The sequence below is a fragment of the Saccostrea echinata genome, unplaced genomic scaffold, assembly GCF_033153115.1.
Source record: "Saccostrea echinata isolate AGI-Se365-2 ecotype Australia unplaced genomic scaffold, CSIRO_AGI_Sech_v1 ptg000033l, whole genome shotgun sequence".
Classification (NCBI taxonomy): Eukaryota; Metazoa; Mollusca; class Bivalvia; order Ostreida; family Ostreidae; genus Saccostrea; species Saccostrea echinata.
In genome coordinates, this window is record NW_026889782.1 from 9,254,542 (window position 1) to 9,277,624 (window position 23,083).

General features: G+C 30.5%; 1 protein-coding gene and 1 non-coding gene across 2 annotated transcripts in view; one reads left to right on the plus strand and one right to left on the minus strand.

Annotated features, from left to right (window-relative positions):
• Positions 1-258: 258 nt before the first annotated feature.
• The window catches only part of LOC133198090 (pupal cuticle protein Edg-91-like), a 49,324-nt gene continuing 26,499 nt past the window's right edge, over positions 259-23,083 (minus strand). The window contains exon 2 of the mRNA XM_061334236.1: positions 259-598. Coding sequence (XP_061190220.1) covers positions 259-598 — 340 coding nt within the window. The remainder of the gene's footprint in view (positions 599-23,083) is intronic.
• On the plus strand, positions 10,312-10,384 carry Trnar-ucu (transfer RNA arginine (anticodon UCU)). The gene has a single exon. It is a non-coding gene; the product is annotated as a tRNA-Arg (tRNA).

Sequence of the window (23,083 nt, forward strand, 5' to 3'; positions counted from 1 at the left end):
TTGCAATTGAAAAAAGCAGCAGAGATATAAAATACTGCTTGAAATATTTATTTAGATAAGCAATAACAAAAATATGTTTATTGAGAATCAGTCGTTATGGATGAATCTGAAAGGAAAACAGTTTTTGATTAAAAAATCTTATCAGCATCATAGAATTTATTATAAAAGAAAGATAAAATTAATGATATCAGATGACATTAAGTATACAATAGGCAGAAAACACAAAAAGTACCTTCGTTTGTTGGGTGCAGAAAACATTTAGTAAACTCTTTTCACAGATGGGTAGGTGGTAAGGGTATTTCCGGGATACAGAACATTAGGTAAATTTTGTCCTGGATAATATCCTGGGAAATTAACTCCACCTGGATAGTATCCATTGCTGTATCCGTAGAATGAGTTAAAGTTGTTATAAGGTGAATATCCATAATAGTTGTTTCCTGGGTAGTAGTTGTTGCCGTAACCGCCGAAAAGGCCTGGATAGTATCCATATCCACCTAAAAGGTTTCTACCTGGATATCCATAGCCTTGATTGTATCCAACTTGATAGTAGCTTCCAAGCAGGTTTCTGTAAGGTCCGCTACCATAACCTAATGTCCATCTGTAAACAAATGACAATTCAGAGTCTGTATTTATCAAATAAAAATAAATAAATAAAGAAATAAATAAAAAAAATGAACGAAAGGTAAACAGGACAAAAAGGATTTGATGATAAATTAGAAAACAATGAATTCTAAAGTATATGGTATATGATAGAGAAAAAATTGCGAATTTTCTTTTGAAAATTTCAATAAAAATGCTTATTAGTTGTTGAAGCAGAATTTATGTTCCTAAGATTTTTACACCTAAGGGTTATTGCATGCAAAAAAAGAAGGAAAACAAAGTTTCAATATCAATTAATTCTTATTAATAATTCGCGATAATACTTTTTTGTATATAAAAATAAAGTTTATTTTTACAATACACAATAAATGTTTCTGCTACAAAGAATTCATTGATCAAGATGCAAGAATGAAATTATCAGTTAAAAAGATCAAACATTTTGATTTTAAATATAAATAAGGTAATATGTGCGGAAATTGAAAAAGAAATGGTTCTGACATAATTCAACTACAGTATTATTAGACTGTCGACGGATGTATCCGTTATTTCCCGATCATGACAAGGAGCACAGGGCGGGTGTAACCGTTTGGAAGGGGATGTTTACTCCTCCATGGCACCTGATCCCACCTCTGATGTGTTAGAAGTCGGATTTTGCTCTGCTCCAAAATTTGTATTGTTTAATGGACTTTTGGGCTTGAATACTGTTCCTTATCTCCATACATTTCATGAATAAGGGATTATAAGTACTTAATCATACTCAGCAATTTAAAAATACGTATTTAATTTTTTACTCACGGATTATGAACCTTCTTGTCGTAGTCGGCTATTGCCAAAGCAATGCACAATGATAAAACAAGGGCCTTGATCATGGCGGCAACTACTTGGATACCTGAAAAACAGGTGAGTAGGAAATAAAACATACAACATATTATTTTTTTTTTATTATTATGCTTACTACTGTTTGTAGAATTTTAACTTTCTTTTCTTCTTTTACCAACCAATCCCCTGTCTTAGTTCTTACAAAGATAATATATTTTTTCAAGATAAATCTTGATAAAAATTTCTCAAATTTTCGACAGATTAGGAATTTAAATGTAGCTTAAGTTAACATCATTAGATATGTGTTTTAACTCATGCATTGAAGACAGAAAGCCAAAGTAATGTTATCAATGCTTTTGTTTCTGATTCCTAATGATTATTTCTCAACATAATGATTTTCTTATATCAGGCTAATAATCATTTTCATCTGTAAAATAATAATCGATTTTGCTAAATGATAGCTATATTAATTGATTTTGTTATTAAAAAAAAAAATTAACAAACTTAATTAAAATGTATTTACTTAAATCTCCGATCATGAATATTGCATCAGCACTGCAAAAAATTATTTTGGTCCTGTGTTAAATTGAATACTTGAAAAAAGATATTATTAATAACAATAATGGTTTTATTATCTTTACGGTTAACTCAAAGACTAATATGTATCTTTTCAGGGATTTGGCATATTTGAAACGACTTTTAATGTTATTCTCATCTTAGCAATAAATAGTATTAAACATATTCAAAATCATCTTTGAATGACTAAATCGTATACATAATTTTGTTGTAAACTAGATGTTATATCTTGTAACTGAAAGAATTAAAAAAATATTAGAAAACAGTTCATTAATATTATATTGGTACTTACTAGTTAGAACCAGATGTGCGGACAACTTTTCAAATGAGACTGTCGCCTTTTATAGTTATTACCCAGCACAAATAACCAATAGAATAACATATAATTAAGGAAAGTTATCCGTAAATCATAAAGTGTCACCTCATAGATACTTTGACCAATGAATTAATTAAAATTGTTTATTAACTATTTTTATTTAAAGTACTGATATGTGATTTATGTTGTCGTGACGTGACATGTTAGAGACCTGACATTGAATACAAATATAAAGATTTATGTTCCGGACTATTACTTCGCTGAAAAGAAAATCAGTCAAGTATTGATTAAACAGTAGATTTCTTCCCCAACAATTAAAAAATTGGAGATTGTACAAAATGTGCACTTTATCATACTGACGTTATGTCATGATAAATCTCTTTAAAATGAACTTCACATCAAGGGTTTATACACACTTCTAACAGAAGAGACATATATCACTTATCAAAGTACACCAAAACAACCAACTGTTTAAACATTTACATGCATATGTTGTATTTAGTTTCAATCAATAATTTAAATTTTAAGTAAGCTTAAGTCCCCGTAGGACAGCGGAGTGCGAGCTAGACTCTTAATATAGAGGTCTTGGGTTCGAATCTCACCGTGGATGGTTTATTTTATTTTTATTTTTTATTTTTTTGGTTATAGTTTGTTTTGTTCTAAGTATTTGCCAAGGAAAAATAAAAGGTATGATTGGCAAATTTCAGAAGGAATCACATTACAATTTAATTATATGAAGTTTGCTAATGTTTAAGTAAGCCAGTAAAATAAAGAAAGGAAGTAAAATTAATGTCCCCTTCTACACAAGAAATAAAATATGAAGAGATATGATTTTAAATTAAGAGGGTAAATAGTAAAAAATGTAGAGCTATACTTTAAGAGAGTCAGTTTTATTAAATTTACTAAAGTATGCAACAATTAAGTAATAAGCAGTATAGCCTACATATACGTTGTTATGAAAAAATACAATTTTTGTCTCTATGAAGATAGAGAGTACGATACCTTCCTGCAGATATGTAAAACCAGCTCTAACTAAGAGGTTTCATATGTATATCTAAACCACACCAATCAAAATAAAAAAAATTAAAATTGCTAGAATAACAAGTGTGAATGTGTTGTACTTCTTGATAAAATTGTTCTTCATATCATACAATTATCACTGTTTTCAAGAAGACGAAATGAAAAAAAAAAAATTAAAAAAAAAAAAGATAAAAAAAAAAACAAAACAAACAAAATAAACAAAAATAAACAAAAAGAAAAAAAAAGAAAAAAAAAAGAAAGAAAAAAAAGAAAAAACCCAACAACAAACAAACAAACAAGCAAGAAAAAAACCCAACAACAAACAAACAAACAAACAAGCAAACAAACAAACAAAAAACTTGTGAATGTTGATGCGAAAATACAGCGACATCATTTTTTTCTTTCTTTTAAGCATAGTGTGTACTCGTTTTTTTTGCAATCATTGATATCAAGATGAGATATCTCCTTTTATCGAGTTAAGATATTTCCTTTTATGAAAAAAGAAATCTCCTTTTATGATAAAAAATATCTCCTTTTCTGTTAACTTATAAATTCGTAAAAAACGGGCATGATAAAACAGTTTATCACGGATGAATGATTTTGTGGTAAGAAATCATGTAATTAAATTATATTAAATGATATTGATATTTTGTAAATGAAACATTGTTAACATATATTGTAACAAATATCGTGAAACTTTGTTAAAATATATTGTAACGAACATCGTGCCCTTTGGTATGAACTTTATGACGTGTCTTTCTTTTTTTACGCATATCTAAAATGGACCAAAATAAAAATGTAAAAATGTAAACCACTATAATAGTTTAAACATATCCTCAATTAAGGATCTAAGTAAATTGGAAAATGTCATTTGTACACAAAAATTACTGTTACCTGAAAGATATGATTATATTTACATGCAATTTTTGATTTCTGATTTAAAATTTTCTTAAGGTTCTTTGATGTTTTTAGATTTAGAACCCAAGTATGGGTAGAACATTTACTACAACTCGCTTTGTATTTTTTAATTTTTCAGAATTTATACGAAAAATCATGTTCAACTTTGTTGTTTGGAATATGGAGAATATATAAAACTGACGTACGATTAAAAATCGTTTCCTTAGAAATGAAACTATGAGTATAAGTTGGATTACCAGATGTAGAATTAAAACCAAGTTCCACGAAAATGCAATTGCTATAATGAGCTTTACAACGAATACTTCGCTGTTACTAATTTGAAATTATAAAGATGCACCAAAGGACGAGATATAATCAGCTTAATAAAAAACAAAAAAACAAAAAAACGATACGGATATGGATCTGCCTTAATATTGTCTGCCTGCAACTTTCTGCCTTCTCTATCATAAAATATCAACATTTCTTAATTCTTATTATTTTTAAGCTAAAATGTGTGTTTTGTGTCAGTGATATTTGATTATTTTTTTGAAACATTACTTAAGGATCATTACTTATTTTTAATTCCGTAATTCTTTTAATCATGGAAATCCATATTTTTGCAGCAAAAGAAAAAAAAATATTCAAGCTAACATTCATAAGTTTCCAAGGCTGGCAGAGGTGTATGCTCTATGAATCCTGTATAATTTTTGTTCCGTCTGGAACTTAGATCAAAAGCAGTAACAGTAAATGATATTTTCGACAAAGTGGCCTTAATTAAAGCGACCGACTTAATAATAAACAATATTTATTTCCATTCATACATCTATTTAAAACCACTACAGAATCTATCACATCTGTTTCATATTTGGATGTTTTAAAACTTAACAATATGACAAGCGGGACGCAGAAATCTCTTCCTGTTATAACAGTAATTAAATGTCTAATTAACTGAGATAATTAATATCCAAAATAGCAGGTCGGTGAAATAGACATATAGAATTTCAGTATTACCTAATAAGCATTGTAATTCTTTCAAATTGTATACCTGTCCGTTAGGTTCACTCCTCAAAAATATTAAGAAGAATATAGGAGAAACTTCAGCAGTACTGCGATTAAATGTATATGTATCCAACAAATTGAAAATATTTATCAAACGAGGATACTCTACTTGAAAGAAGTATTAGGAACTTTTCAGACATTTCAGAAACCAGATGACCAAAACATCTTTTGCACCTAATCACTGTTGTTATGATCACATTTTCAATCAAGGTGATTTTAAATATGGGATGCTCTGTTCTTTAATCAAAATCTAGACATACCTAATAGAGTGAAGCACTACACCAATCCCCCAAACCCAACCCCTTGAAAAAAAAAACGTAGATATCCCTGCTATGCTTAGGCTGCCCAAGGAGTGAAATTAATTCTGAACACATCATTACATTTAGTGCTCGAATTTGTTTTAATATGAAGGCAATTGACGTAAGAACAGACAATTTTCACAAAGCTTTTCCTCAAGTAAATAATTTGGCATTTGTTGTGATATCACTAGCCTTGGTTGATCACCTGCCGGTCAATTATTTTCTATTCAAATGTTGCGCATAAATTGTGTTGGTGCAAGTGATTAACACAGTCATTAATTGCATTTTGTTATATAAATAAACGTACCATATCCTTTAGAGAAGACACTATATGAGTAGTTTACAAGATATAACAGTATTTTAATTTACTCATACATTTGAGCGTACTTTCCATTCATCATTGTAATTTATATCAGATCTTAACAATTTCACATAAACCCCAAGCAAGATTTATTAGGGTGTTTATGGTGTCCTTTTCATACGAGAATCAAAAGCATGTCCCGTTTTTAAACCGAGGAAGGCCGAAAATGTTGTTGTTACAAGGATATAAACAAACCAGTTTGAAGTTACTTTTCTCTAATTCTACAGTGGTAAGAATGATCTTGTTTGTAAGTACAATCTATTGTTGGGTCATATTTAGTCTGTCATATTTCATACTGTTTGTTAGGTCATTGCTTTTATATAAAATTTGACTACAGGGTACGCCTTCTACCTGATCAATATATACGTCAGGCGTGATCGGTCGACAGGGGATTCTTACTCCTCCTAGGCATCTAATTCCACCTCTGATAGTTCCAAGAATCCATGTTTTGACCCCTTTTCACAATACGTTTGGTTGACTAAATGTTTGAGATTGATCAAGGTTGTAATCTTCACCTTTTTCATTAGAGAGCGTGCACCTCTTATGGATTTTCTCAAAATACTTTATGTTAATCCTTGTTTATCACTTTCGACAGTTTCTTCAATACAAACATAAAAAACAAATTAACCTTTAACCGGATTATTTCAAAGTTATTTCGGTATTTTTGTATAAAACAAGCTAAATTTCAATCAAGAGAAACGAAAGAAGTAGTCTTTTTAAGGTTACTCAATAAAAAAAGGATCCTTAAGTATAGATCTACAGTCAAGACATATGAAATTTTAAAGAATGTTAAATTTTCTACCAAGCAGTTAACATTGAGGTTCAAACTTTGTGATACTGCTCATGCTTTCAGTGCATTGGCAACATAATCATATGGCTGGATATGAAATTAAAGCGTTAAATATTCCACCATGCAATTTGAAATGAGGTGTAAGCTTTGTGAAACATTTACTTATACCAGATATCTGGAGAATGTAATAAAAGGGTATCACCAAAAAAGGTCCCTGTGTTCAAAGTGCACTTTAACAATAATGAGACATCGTGTTCGCACAAAAACCTGCAGGAGAGGCGTTTTGATGCAGATGCAGCCAAACTATGGAATGATTTAACTGTGAACCTTCGGCTGTATGACTGTTCATAGTTTTAAAAAGATCATAGAACTTACCTGTTGAGTAAAACCTTTTACGGACAATTTATAAATTAAACTTTCTTTACCAATTGTTATCTTTAAACCTTTAATTTACTGCTATATTTTGCAGTAAATTATCCATAATTCTATATTTTATGCACTTAAGTAAAGCTATCTCAAGAGTAATTTACAAAAATAAGTAATTTAATGCGCTATATAATAGTTGTCTAATAGATAGATAAAACATACACGCAGTGCGTTCCTTACCCCCCTCGCAAAACCTCGGGTATAGTTTCAAAGAATATAAAACTACGGAAGCCCATTTAGGACCTATCATAATTATTTTTTAGGAATTCGATATAAAGAGTTGTCGAATTTGTTATAACGATCAAAACATTTTAGGTTATTATCCTGGATTAGGACCTGGCTTGTCTGGATTAGGAGGAAGTTATCCTGGACTAGGATATGGTAATCAAGGATTAAGAGGTGGTTATTCAGGACTAGGAGGTAGCTACAATGGACTAGGAGGTTATTATCCTGGACTAGGATCTGGCTTAAGTGGATTGGGATTGAACAGGCTAGGATCAGGATTAAATGGACTAGGATCTGGATGAAATGGGCTAGGATCCGGATTAAATGGGCTAGGCTCAGGATTAAGCGGACTTGAGTCAGGCCTGGGGTCAGGTCTTCTCGGCAACCAATTGGGTGGACTTAATGACCGACTTCTTGGTGGATCAATTGGTGGATTGGGTGGATACCCTAAAAAGAAGGTTTACTAGGATAAACGCTAAGGTAAAAAGTAGAGGAATTCCGGAAGATGAAGTTGTTAATTATCAATAGACTAGAAATCTAAGTAGTTGATTATAAATAGAATTGGAAATGGAATTCATAGCTACAGTTGTACGAGTACATATATTTGATTACATGTTACATATACTTGCTTTAGAAGGATAAACTTTTATTGAAGTATTGAATTTTTTTTTTACTCAAACAACGATAAGTAAACATTAGTTTACTTTTTTATACAATATGACAAATGTAGATCTTTTCATGTGTCCGGGATTTTGAAATTTAAAGGACAAACTTTAAGGATTGAAATAAAAACAACAAGAAACAAAGCAAGCGATAACTATGATTATTCCACAAAGATATAATTAAGATTTTGAAAAGCTCTTCATAGTGTAGAATTGATTTTCAATTGAAAATTCAGTTGAAATCAAAATAAAGCTAATTTCTTTTATTTTTAGAAGGCTGGCTTTACCTCAACGACAACGGGAAATTGTGTAATATCTGAAAAAATAAATTGTTTTGCATTTTTCAATTTATGATTTTGGTTTTCATTCCTGATTCAAAGAAATTGGTTAATGGGAGTATGAAATGTTGAAGTACATGTACATGTCTGATGACCAAACTCTTTATAATTCAATTCCTCTCATAATTATTTCTTGCCTCCAGCCTATCGAAGGATGTTCATCTTTCAACTAGAAACAGTAACTCTGTACATTTTGAGGAACGTGTGTGTTCTGCTCCCGATCTGTATTTTTTAAATGAACTTTGATCTTGAATACTTCGTTTTCTTCATGTTTCGTTTTATTTCAATATGTATTAAAATGAAGTATAAATTTGAAACGTTTTCAATAATCATCTCAAGCTTCTTTATATAATTCTAGGGGTTTCGATGTTTTTAAAAGTTTTGTGTATAGCTGTTTTGTGTTTACTATGGAAATCCCCTCCCCAAAATGGCGTATTTCGAGAAATTTCCTTTAAAATCTTACATTTACTAATATACTGCGTTATGAACTCAAAAAAGTATATGTTCTGTATGCCTGGATACCTATCAAATTTTAATAAAAAAAATAACATTAAAGTGAAATTCTTCTCATAATTATTGTATTTAAAAATAAATGAAATTTTCATAGACTCAAGAAGTCATCATTGTAAGATGTGAATTAAATTTTTTTTATCAATTTTAGGAGCAAGTTAAGGTCAGGTCATTATCTTTCCCCTTGATATTACGAATCAAGAATTACTGTTGCCAATCATCCTATTTCTACTTTTATTTCAAAGGAATAATTTTTTTGCATAAGAAACATATCACATAGGTTTTATCAGATGATACGTTGAGAGAAATCAAATAAATAAATATTTGCTAACCTCGATTTCCTCCATTTGTCTTAGAATTTTAGGGAATAACATATCTAGAGGTAGTCATATGAAGATACAAAATGATACCAAAATATGACCCTTTTGATTGAATGTTCAAATCAGTTCTTATGTTGGAAGCTTTCAAAATCTAACAAGATCTGAGTTTGTTTGGAAGGTCTTTTTTGGTTGATTATTTCAAAAATTTTACTCCATAAATTATTAATATCAGTTCTTCCGAAAAATTCCCATCCGCCTTTGATTGTTGAAACATGCTTATTAAATACATAATTCTGTGGTAAATTTAAAAAAGCAGAAAGACATATTCATACACCACTCTCCGCAAAATATATACTCCCTGTTAAATGTCAAACTAAGATTACCCTTTCTATTTACGTTAAGATGTACAATTATTAGAAAAAAATGTGATTTATTAAAGTCCTAACATCAAAATATTATAAACAATAAAGCAAATTAATCTGAATTCTTCATTTAGGAAAACCAGACAACAATCCCTTCTTCACTGATCAATATTCAACTAGAGAATGCATACAGTAATCAATTTTTGAATTAAAATCATACTTCTTTAAAACATGACTTTTTGAAAGGAAACCGGCTAATAATAATGCTAAAGAGAGGAAAATAGCATGAAATATAAGCATTACGTTCTGAATTCAATGATATTTTTGTAGGCATTTTCAGCCACTCTATTTGTGGTGTCTAGAGCAGCCTGGTTGAAAAAAAATTAAGTTATATATAATTAAATTAAGTTATATCAAATACATGATATATTTCTATGAAATATTTTACATTTCTTTGCTGAAAAATAAGCTAAAGAAAAACGAGCAAATATCAGTAAAAGTAGTATTCTTCCAGCATAATTGGAGAAATAAAGAGGATATTATATAACCTGCACAGTATCATACGGACATTTTGTCATGATTGTGTTTTAAATTTACTCCATATCAAAGCTTCAAAGACACTTCAAACGGATAAGACATATCACTTAATTTATCATCAAAATACATCAAAACAGTTAAGTCTATACACATTTACATTAAGTTTGTAATTTCAATCAATAATTTAAATTCAAGTCCGCGTAGCGCAGCGGATAGCGCGCTGGACTTCTAATCCAGAGGTCGTGGGTTCGAATCCCACCGTGGATGTACTGTTTTTTTCTTTTTGGTTTAAAGCTTTTATTTTTGGTTATTTATCAAGTAGAAATAAATGGTATAAATGACAATTTGAAAAAAAAAAATGAAATATTTTTTATATAAAGTTTGTTATGTTGAGGTATACCAAGCAAAGAAAGAAATATAGTATAATTAGTTTTCCCCTTTACACAAGAAAAAAGATCTATAGAATTCTGCTTTAAATTTAGAGGAGAAAATAGTTTAGGATGCTAAACGATCCATGAAGAGAGTCAAATTTATAAAATTTTCAAGGTGTGCAACAGCAACAACTAAAATCACAATATTGTACAGTAGTTATTAGCAATAATCCTTGTTTTTAAAAACCTTTTCTGTCTTTTGAAATGGAGTACGATGCCTTTCTGTTATGTAAAACAAGATTGTAGGGAAGTCTTTAGAGACTCAAATTCAATACATCCTAATCGCCTCATATCCAAAGAAAGAATCACTAGATAATTCCCAGTTCACACGGAGAGTTTAATTCGCAGTAAATTAATGCGAAGTAAACTAATGCTAATTAAACTAATGCGAATTAAATTGCGTTCACACGACAACTGATGTGAAGTAAACTAATACGAATTAAAATTTTATTTTTATAGTAGGGCTATTCAGTAAGGCTATTATGACGTCACTTGCAAATCACATCATCTTATGCAGGGCAGATCCATCTGAGATAATGTCATATAGTGTCTGCACACATTTTAGTGATTAACTTAATTTTCCTATAGATTTTCACTCAAAAATGAAACAAGTAGTTGTATCTGACCACCGACATGTGGCATGTGACTTCCTTCTCCATTACGCATGCATCAGAATCTAATTCGAATTAACTTCGCTTAGCGTTCACACGGAGCTAATGCGAAGTAATTTAATATGCAGTAAACTAATGCGAATTAAACAAATTCGCAATAAATTCTCCGTGTGAACGCGGTTCAAATTTAATTCGCGGTAACTTACGTTTAATTCGAATTAAACTCTCCCTGTGAACAGGGCATAATTGTATGTGAATGAGTTTTAGTTTCTGATAAAACTTTCTTTCATATTACACAATTTTTACATTTTTTTTTTACAAAATACGAAAAAATATTCATGACTGAAAAGTATTTATAAAAATTATCATTCTTTTTCAGCACATTAATGAAGAAGACTATATTACTATTTTTCCCAATCAAAATATCGACATGATGTCTCCTTCTTTGTAAAATTATCAAAATTTGTAAAAAGCGACTATTATACAACAGTTTTTCACTTAAACACGCTTTATATATTCACTATTTATTTTTGGATATTTTACTGACCATAGTCGACAATGGCCAGCTAATAAATAAACTGGATGACAAACGGGATGACTTGAACCTTTTCCATCGTCAGAATTGGGGTCATGTGTCATGGAGGTGTGAAAAAATGTTCTGTCAACTGATCAGACCCGCAGTGAGTCCTCTGTTTTCAGGTTAACGTCGAAATCCTTAGACTACACAGTATGAGAAAACTGGCCTTACACTTTGTATGAAAGTCGTCAATATTTTGAGACAGATGATCATCTGCAAACAGGGTTTATATCTCTCAGTTGATTCGATACGCAAGAGCATGCTATAAGTTTGTACAATTTCTAAAACGAGGTAAATTATTGATAAATAAGTTGGTGAAACAAGAATATCAGCAGTCTCGTTTAAAGTCATCATTTCGTAAGTTCTATGGTTAATGCAATGACCTTGTAAGGAAATACAATTTTTCATTGAGCCAAATGCTGACTGACGTTTTTCATACTAATTGTTAGGCCATTATTTACACACTGAATTGTCGACGGTTTTCCCGTTATTTTCCCGATCATGACAAGGAGTACACTGCGGGTGTGACCGGTCGGCAGGGGATGCTCACTCCTCCATGGCACCTGATCCTACCTCTGATGTTTTGGAGGTCCGTGTTTGCTCTGCTCCTATTTTGTAATGTTTAATGGACTTTTGAGCTTGAATTCTGTTCGTTTTCGCCATATATTTCATTGATGTTACTTACATGAAATTATAAATGTGTACCTGGGAATAAGGGATTAACAATTTAACTTGAAAACGAAGCACATATATAGGATGTGGACCACCGTTACTTTTTTCCGCCTGCAACAAAATATGTTGCCTTATCTCTCATAATGTATCAAAATTTTTATTGGTTTGAAGTGAAGAAAATGTGTATTTTTTTTACGAAACATTTTTAAAAATGCAATTTTTTTAATTTCCAATTCTGTTAATTTTTCAATCCGGACATTTCATATTTTTACAGGAAAAGAAAAAACAGTTCATGTTTGCAAGCATATGTTTCCATGGCTGGCGGAGATATTCCCAATAATTTTTGTTGCCTATGCTGCAAAGCTCAATGACAGTAACATGTAATGATATTTACAACAAACGGCCTGAAATAAATCGATGACTCCATAATAAACAATTTTCATTTTTATTCATACATCGACTAGATACATGTATTGCCCAGTGAATGGAAATAAAGAAACAATAGAGTCTGTCACATCTGTTTCATATTTGTATGTTTTATTGATTATACATCAAGCAGGATTACTTTGGTGTTCTATCATTTATTCACCTGTGTAGTTCTGTGCCAAAATCACCTGGATATTGTAATCATGTCTTCCAACTGATTCTTCATACAATAACACATTCTCAGTAATGATAATTTCTAAATGAGACAGAAAACTGTCAAATAAGGTGATTTTTCGGGGAACTGTACAGTTTCTTTTGAAAATCAGAATTTTGCAAATTCCTTGATCCCTATAATTATCTTGTTTGCAAAAAGTACAACTCATCGTTAAGTAGAATTACGATTGACTACCAATTTCCATGGCATTGTTCTTGTCATAAATTCCACTACTATTCCTTACTTGATCAATACAGAGGTATTATATATATGAACACTTATTCAATGTCTGTCAGTGGGATAGCTCTTTTATCAAACCCCCGACAGAAACTATTCCCCGAGGCCTTGACGAAATTTTAATTATTACTCAATAATGTCAATATAATAGGGCTATCATTGACGCTGGTATTAGCCTGGTAATGCCAGAGAAATTTCCTATCGCCATTGAAGCATTTTAATCTTTTAAATTGGATAACGTTTATATTAAAGGGCAATTATATTATATGTTGCCTTCCACATTATAAACTACTTGTTGTGGCTTAAAAATTCTTTATCATAAACAACATTAACTGAATTTCGGATTTCATTTAAAGTTCACTTTTTTATCGTCCTTACGTTGACCTTTCTTGCAACATAACTTTTGTTCGGTCTTATGTGCACTGACGTTTCTATATTGAAGATTCAGATTGTAAAGTAATTTTTGTCTTTTAAATTTGAGTATGGATTGTCCGGTTTACCCGATAAATATCATATCATAACAATCGCGTAGTAGAGTGAAGCACTACACCAATTTCCATTCCCAACCCCCAAAAATTTCAAAAACGTTTAAACTTAGATATCTGTCTTTGAAGCATTTGCATGCTAATACTTTTTGTCACGGTGCAAACAATTTGCATTGTACATTTGATTTTCTGGGCTGCGAAATGAAGAACTTGCTATCGCAGAAATAATGTCTACAACAATACCTAATACACATGAAATAAAACTAAGCATAAAACAGAATTGATTATTGATTGTACCAGGTGTAACATAACAGTGAGACCTTTTCACTCCCAATATTTTTAGCCCGAATTTGCAGTTGAAAAAAGGCAATAGAGATATAAAATACTGCTTGAAATATTTATTTAGATAAACAATAACAAAAATATGTTTATTGAGAATCAGTCGTTATGGATAAATCTGAAAGAAAAAGAACATTTTTTGATTAAAAATCTTATCAATATCACAGAATATATTATAGAAGAAAGATAAAACTAATGGGATTACATGACATTTAGTATTCAATGGGCAGAAAACACAAAAAGTACCTTCGTTTGCCGGGTGCAGAAAGCATTTTAGTAAACTCTTTTCACAGATGGGTAGGTGGTAAGGGTATTTCCGGGATACAGGACATTAGGAAAATTTCGTCCTGGATAATATCCTGGGAAATTAACTCCACCGGGAAAGTATCCATTGTTGTATCCGTAGAATGAGTTAAAGTTGTTATAAGGCAAATATCCATAATAGTTGTTTCCTGGGTAGTAGTTGTTGCCGTAACCGCCGAAAAGGCCTGGATAGTATCCATATCCAGCTGGATATCCATAGCCTTGATTGTATCCAACTTGATAGTAGCTTCCTAGCAGATTGTTGTAAGGTCCGTTACCATAACCTAATTTCCATCTGTAAACAAATGACAGTTCCAAGTCTGTTATTATCAAATAGAACAATAAAATAAAAAAAAATAAAATTATAAATAAAAGAATGAATAAAAGGTAAACAGAACAGAAAGGATTTTATGATAAATTAGAAAGCAATTAATATTAAAGCAGAATGTTATATGATAGATAAAAATTTGCAAATTTTCTTTTGAAATTTTCAATAAAAAAGATTTTTAATTGCTGTAGCAGAATTTATGTCCCTAAGGTTTTTATACCTAAGGGTTACTGCATACAAAAAAAAAAAAAAAAAAAAAAAAAAAAAAAAAAAAAAAAAAAAATTGTTTCAATATCCATGACCTCTAATTAAAGTCGCGATAATAATTTTTTTATATACGTAAAATAAAGTTTATTTTTACAAATTACAATAAATGTTTTTGCCAGCAAGAAATCATTATTCAAGATACAGGAATGAAATTATCAGTTTAAAAGATCAGGCATTTTGATTTTAAATTATGAATAGGGTAATATTTCCGAAACTTGAAAAAAATGTTTCTGACATTATTCAACTACAGTATAGTATTAGATGAATAAGGGATTATAGGTAATTCATCATACTCAGCAATATGGAAATATATGGAGATAACGAACAGTATTCAAGCTCAAATGTCCATTAAACAATATAAATTTTGGAGCAGAGCGGACACCTACCTCTAAGACATCAGAGGTGGGATCCTGTGCCTTGGAGGAGTAATTCCGTCGATAATTAAGTGTGTAAATAATGGCCTAACGATTTGAATGAAAAACTAAAAATACGTATTTAATTTTTTACTCACGGATTATGAACCTTTTTTCCGTAGTCGGCTATTGCCAAAGCAATGCACAACGACAAAACAAGGGCCTTGATCATGGCGGCAACTACGTGGATACCTGAAAAACAGGTGAGTAGGAAATAAAACATACAACATATTATATTTTTAAAATTATGTTTACTACCGTTTTTAGAATTATAACTTCCTTTTCTTTTTTACCAACGTATCCCGTGTCTTAGTTTTACAAAGATAAGTTATTTTTTCTACTAGATTTATCTTAATAACAGTTTCCCAAATTTTGGACAGATTAAGAATTTAAAGCTTACGTTAAACTTATCGGTAGATATGTATTTTAACTCGTGCAATAAAAAAAGAAAGCCAAAGAATTGCTAATGATTTTTTGTTTCTGAATCCTATGGATTATTTTTCAATATAATGATTTTCATATATCAAGCTAATAATCATTTACATCTGTAAAATAATAATCGAATTTGCTAAATGATAGCTATATTAATTCATTTTGTTTAAAAAAAAAAGAAGAAAAAAAGAAGAAAAAAAATTAACAAACTAAATTAAAATATATTTACTTTAATATCTAATCATGTATCTTTATTATGGCATATTTTAAACAAGAATGTTATTCTCATCTTAGCAATTAATAGTATTAAACAAGTTCAAAATCATCCTTGAATTACTAAATCGTGAACATATCTTTGTTGTAAACGAACTGTAATATCTAATTAAAAAATTTGAGAAAACAGTTCATTAATGGTATAATTGGTACTTACTCGTTAGAACCAGATGTGCGGACAACTTTTCAAATGAGACTGTCGCCTTTTATAGTTATTACCAAACGCAAATAACCAATAGAATAACATATAATTAAGGAAAGTAATCCTTAAATCATAAGGTGTCACCTCATAGACACTTTGACCAATGAATTAATTAAAATTGTTTATTAACTATTTTTATTTAAAGTACTAATATATGATTTATGTTGTCGTAACGTGACATGTTAGAGAGCTTGATTTTGAATACAAATAAAAAGAATTTATGTTCCGGACTATTACTTCGCTGAAAAGAAAATCAGTCAAATATTGATTAAACAATAGATTTCTTCCCCAACAATCCAAAAATTGGAAATAATAGAAAATGTGCACTTTATCATACTCGCGTAATATTATGATAATTCTCTTTAAAATGTACTCAGCATCAAGGGTTTATACACACTTTCAACAGATGAGACGCTTATTAAAGTACATCAAAATTGCCAACTGTTTAAACTTTACATTTATATGCTGTATTTAATTTCAATCAATAATTTAAATTTACGAGCTAGACATCTAATATAGAGGTCTTGGGTTCGAATCTTACCGTTGATGGTTGAATTTTTTTAGTTTGTAGATTTTTTTTATATTTACCAAGAAACAATAAATGATATGATTGTCAATTTTCAGAAAAAAAATCACATTACAATTTAATTATATGAAGTTTGTAATGTTTAGGTACATTTAGGCCAGATAAATAAAGAAAGGAAGTAAAATTAGTGTCCCCTTTCTACACAAGAAAAAAAAATATGAAGAGATATGATTTTAAATTAAAAGGGTAAATACTAAAGGATGTAAAGCTATCCTCCAAGTTATTCAGTTTTATAAAATTTACTAAACTATGCAACAATTAAGTAATTAGCAGTATAGCCTACATGTGCGTTGTTATGAAAAAAAAAAAACAAAAACAAAAACAAACAATTTTTGTCTCTATGAAGATAGAGAGTACGATACCTTCCTGCAGATATGTAAAACCAGCTCTAAATAAGAGGTTTCATATGTATTTCCAAACATCTAAACCACACAAATCAAAGTAAAAAAAAATTAAAATTGCTAGAATAAAAAGTGTGAATGAGTTGTACTTCTCGAAAAATTGTTCTTCATATCATACAATTCTCACTGTTTTCAAGAGGACGTAAATAAAACTTGTGAATGTTGATGAAAAAACACAGTGACATCATTTTTTCTTTCTTTTCAGCATATTAAAAGACGATGTGTTTACTCGTTTTTTTTTTCATCATAAATATCAACATGAGATATCTCCTTTTATCAACTTAAGATATCTCCTTTTATGATAAAAGTTATCTCCTTTTATGATAAAAGATACTAGTATCTCCTAATCTGTTGACTGATAAATTCGTAAAGAAGCGGCCATAGCAAAACAGTTTATCACTGATGAATGGTTTTATTCTTCACGAAAAATAATATAATTAAATTATATTAAAAAAAAGTTGATATTTTATAAATGAAACATTGTTGATATATATTGTAACAAATATCGTGAAACTTTGTTGATAAATATTGTAACGAACATCGTATCCTTTGGTATGAACTTTATGACGTGTCTTTTTTTTACGCATGTATAACTAAAATAGACCAAAATAAAAATGTAAAAAGTAAACCATCATTTTAATAGTTTAAACATATCCTCAAATAAGGATCTGCGTATACATTTAATCGCAATACTGCTGAAGTTTCTCCTATATTCTTCTTAATAGGTTTGAGGAGTGAACATAAGTGACAGGTATACAAATTAAAAGAAATATAATGCTTATAAGATAATACTGAAATTCTATATGTCTATTTCATCGACATTACTAGTGTCAATGCTATTTTGGATTTTATATCAGTTATTTAGACATTTAAATACTGCTATAACAGGAACAGATTTTCTGCGTTTAGTTTAGTTTTGGCAGTAAAAAAAGAAACGCATCCGAACTATAAGCCAAGATTTCAGAGACGGCGATTTCATTGGGTAATCGAAAGGTCGCTCTGACGTGACCCCGAATGGGATGTTGTTAGATGTTTGAGAAGCGGTAGCGGATTCGGAACATCTAATTTTAATTAGTTCGGATGTGTTTCTTTTTTTACTGCCAAAACTAAACGCCCGAGGGGTTTCGTAGTAAACAAAATATGCATGGTAAAGACCGTGCTAAATATGAATGTGACGTGCGGGATATATAGACGTATACATGTAGTTTGTGCATTTTCGTTTGCATTATTTACATGTAGGTAAGAATGCCAGATTGGCGGACTATACGTTCAATTTATACCAAAATTACTTTAATTCGACGTAAGACAATCTACCGAGCATCAATAATGTTAAGATGTAGCCGTGAAACTAATTTTAGAATTGTATACAGAAGGTTGAATCTGATTGGCCAAAATTTTTATGTTTATTCATAATCGAAAGGTCGCTCTGACGTGACCGCTAATGGGATGTTGTTAGATGTTTGAGAAGCGGTAGCGGATTCGGAACATCTAATTTTAATTAGATTGACGTATGATTAAAAATCGTTTCCTTAGAAACAAAATTAACGCGGATCCATATCTGTATCGTTTTCTATTAAGCTGATTATCTTTCGTCCTTAGATTGATCCGAACTATAAGACAAGATTTCAGAGACGGCGATTTCATTGGGTAATCGAAAGGTCGCTCTGACGTGACCCCGAATGGGATGTTGTTAGATGTTTGAGAAGCGGTAGCGGATTCGGAACATCTAATTTTAATTAGATTGTCGAATAATTATTCTTTAATTGTTTACTAAATGTTTAGAAAATGTGCCTATAATTATTCTTAGTTTTTTTTTATTTGATAAACAAACTTTACATGGGTGCAATCGACAACACATTCATTATTGTTCTCTCACTTTACCTTCCCTTAAAATGTACATCGCACACTACCCCGTCTTAACAGAACATATTAGGAAGAAAAGCCTGATATCCATATTTTTGCAAAATTTTAGGATTCCCCCTGTTAATCAATTTAATTTTGTTGTTTTAAATTGCAGCTAAATCTGAAAAGTTTGTGTCTTTCCCGAATTGAATTTTCACATTCTATATTTAATTAATCATTCATTTAATTTATATAATATAAATCTAGTATATATATATATATATATATATATATATATATATATTTAGAATATTCTATTTTATTTTAAATAGAGGGTGAGAGATTGTAGATTGCGTATGTATTTGTTGAATTGCTCAAAATTGTGTTGAAGAACAGAGAAGTCTACCTGTTTCCGTAATGTTGCGTAACTAACTTCCTGTGTTAACCGGCGAGTGCCCCTCCGTATAATTCAGCAGTGACACCTATTGTCTTATTTCCGCTACCGTACACACTCGGATCGCCTCAGGCGATTTCTTCTACACGCGGGTGCTTCACAGAGTTTCCGATTGTGTGTTCAATAATTCTGTAATTCTGCCGGTTATCAGCTAACACACTTTAATCATTTTGGACGAATAATTAGCACAGTATTACTGTAACATCAGATTTGTTTATATACTGAACAAAGTTCCCGACAACGCTATGGAACGATTTATTTATTTATTTATTTTTTGATGAATTGGCGTTGAGATTGATAAAACCTTTGCTGGTAATTCATTAAATAAATCTACGGAAAATAAAATTTTAAATTACTACAATAGATAAAGGAAATTAATTTCTAATACAGTAACTTAAAAAAAAAATTATACAGATAGAGGGTATGAAGATCATCAGTTACACATGTAAATACGATTTGATTTAAACATTTTGTCATTTAATATACAATATCTAATTAGAGACATAAATATTTATATGTTTGCATGATCTAATGCACCATGCATCTTTGTGTAAACTAACAAAATGTGCACACCTCAGTGCGACATCCAAACCTTACCATTCAATCAAGCGAGAACGTGTCAAAATAATGCTATAATAATAATAATAATAATGCTTTATTTAGAGAAGGTAACCCGATTAGTACAAGGTACTATTCTTCCCCGGGGCCTTCTAAATAACAAACAATATATTACATAAAATGATACAATCAAAGATAAAACATGTAATGATAAGTTCATTAATTCATGAATAATTAAATGTAATATTCAACTTAATGAAATATAGGCTCAAAATAAATAAGTCAATATTTATAGTTCAGGAGACATAGTTTAAAAACAATAGTAATAATCATACAACATGTACAAAGGAAATATACAAACATATATTTACAGACGTTGGCTAATAATAATTTTTTCCACATTTCTTCTAAAAATATGTAAAGATGGTGACAATTTTACATTTAATGGTAGGTTATTCCATAAATGTACACCTGAATATTGAATCGAATTTGTAAATAGAATTGTTCGATGTTTTGGTAAACGAAGATTATAATTTAATTCTGAACGCAGGGAATATGAGTCATGACTATGAAAAACAAAAAGGTCCTGGAGGTATTCAGGGCTCATACCATAAAAAGTTTTGTACAATAAAATACACTTATGTAACGTGACTAATTCAAACACATTTAGCCATCCCAGTTTTTCAAACAATGGTTTTGATGGTTCGTCAGGTGCTGCATCAAGAATAATTCTAGCAGCCTGTTTCTGAAGTTTAAGGACTCTTTCAATGTTAGTTTTAGATGCATTACCCCAAACCGTAAGACAATAGTTTATTGAAGGCAAAATGTATGCATTATAGAAAAGTTTTCTGGTACTTAATGGAAGAAATTTCGTAATTTTACGAAGTGTAAATAACTTGTATGATAAGGATTTACAAACTGTATCTACATGATAATTATACTGAAGAGTTTGATCTATCTGAACACCTAAGAGTTTTTCAACTTCAACATTTTCCAGTTTTTCTCCAGAAATTTCTGTATGAAGTTCTGGAATATCTAATTTTGACCTCTTTTGAGGATAATGGTCAGACATTGCTATCGATTTTATTGACATATCAATCGTTCGCACAAAATAAAAAAATACATACTATGATTGTTTCTGGCTCAAAATTTTCACAGAGCTCGAAAATTTAAGTACTAATTAAACCCAACAGTATTATTTTAACATTCAAGCATGTTTGCTATTATATTAGGAAATCGGCTACCTTTATATTATAATACGTCTTTATTAAAGATCGCACGTGTCGTTCCCCCCCCCCTCCCCCCACCTATTTAAATTTGATAGGAAAATGGGTATGAAGTTCTAGCAACGTTCTATTTGATAAGAGAATGTATATGGATTTCTAGCAACATTCTATTTCAAGATGCCGCATCAACAAATAAACTTTTGAAAATATAAAATTAGCAATTCGAGGAGTATTTTACTTAACTTGAAAGCAAGAATTGTTAATACATATGTATCATTTTGAATCCAAATTAAGTTAAAATATACGAACTAACGATATTTTGTCTCAAACCGCTGAATTTGTTTTTTATAGCTCATTTATTTATTTATTTATTTTTTATCACTTAATATCAAATGAATTGCCGTGCATTACAAATCATTACAGTAATAATTAACCCTAAAAAATACTCTCATGTAGGGATCTAGTAATCCCAGATATGGAAATCAACTAAAAGATGTAGAATGGACAGTAACTAACTAATCAAAGAATATCAAGGATAGAAGAATATCAATACAACCCCGTATATAATCAGGAGGAAAATATCTCTGTAAAACGCCATTTTTTCCTTAATAACGCCTCTAAAAATAACTTATAAATTGCTTATCTGCTGAAAGATTCTGAAGTTTTACATGTTTTCCTTATGAAATATTTTCAAATAATTCTTCTATAAATTGATCGTAGGAGCTTTTAAAATATCATTGGGGCATAGTTATAAAAATTATTTTTAAAAAATCACATAAACCCACTTTAAGATTTAAAAAAAAAATCAATTCCATACCACTGCACCTCCCCGAGAGCGAGAACAATAGGGACAGTGATTATCAGTAAAAGTCAGCACTTGTCTAAGTTTTTCAGCAGGGACAGTAAAACGGGTCAGTAATTGTCTAAGTTTATCAGCACCGACTAAGATTGTCAGCACTTTTCTAAGTTTATCAGCACCGGCAGTAAAAAGGTCAGTAATTGTCTAAGTTTTGCAGTAAAGGCAGCACATTGTCAGTAATTATCTAAGTTTGTCAGTAAAAAATGGGAATGTCAGTACGTTTCTGACTTACTAGTGATTAAAATTTGTTCGGTCTCATGTTGATTGGCATTTTCCATACAAATCGTGAAGCCATTGTACTCTGCGTAAGGATTATCCGGATTACATGACTAAGGACTCTTGGTGGCTATGTCTGGTCGACACGTACAGGGGATGATTAATCCTCGACGACACCTGATCCTACTCTGAGTTTGCATGGAGTCTGTGTTCTACCTACCCTCGGTTTTATATTGTTAGATTAGATTTTGCACCTTATCACTCTTATTATATTCACATTTTCTATCAAGGTGATTTTAAATATCGGATGCTATGTTTTTGAATCAAAATCTAGACATACCCAATAGAGTGAATCATTACACCAATCCCCCCCCCCCCCTTAAAAAAGTAGATACCCCCGCTATGCTTAGGCTGCCCGAAGAATAAAAAATCAATTCTGAATACACCATTACATTTAGTGTTCAGATTTGTTTTAATATGAAGGCTATTGACATCGGATCAGACAATTTGCACAAAGTACATAATTCGGCATTTGTTTTGATATCACATGACTTAGTTGATCACCTGCCGGTCAATTTTTTTTTCTTTCAAATGTTGCACATAACTTGCGTAGG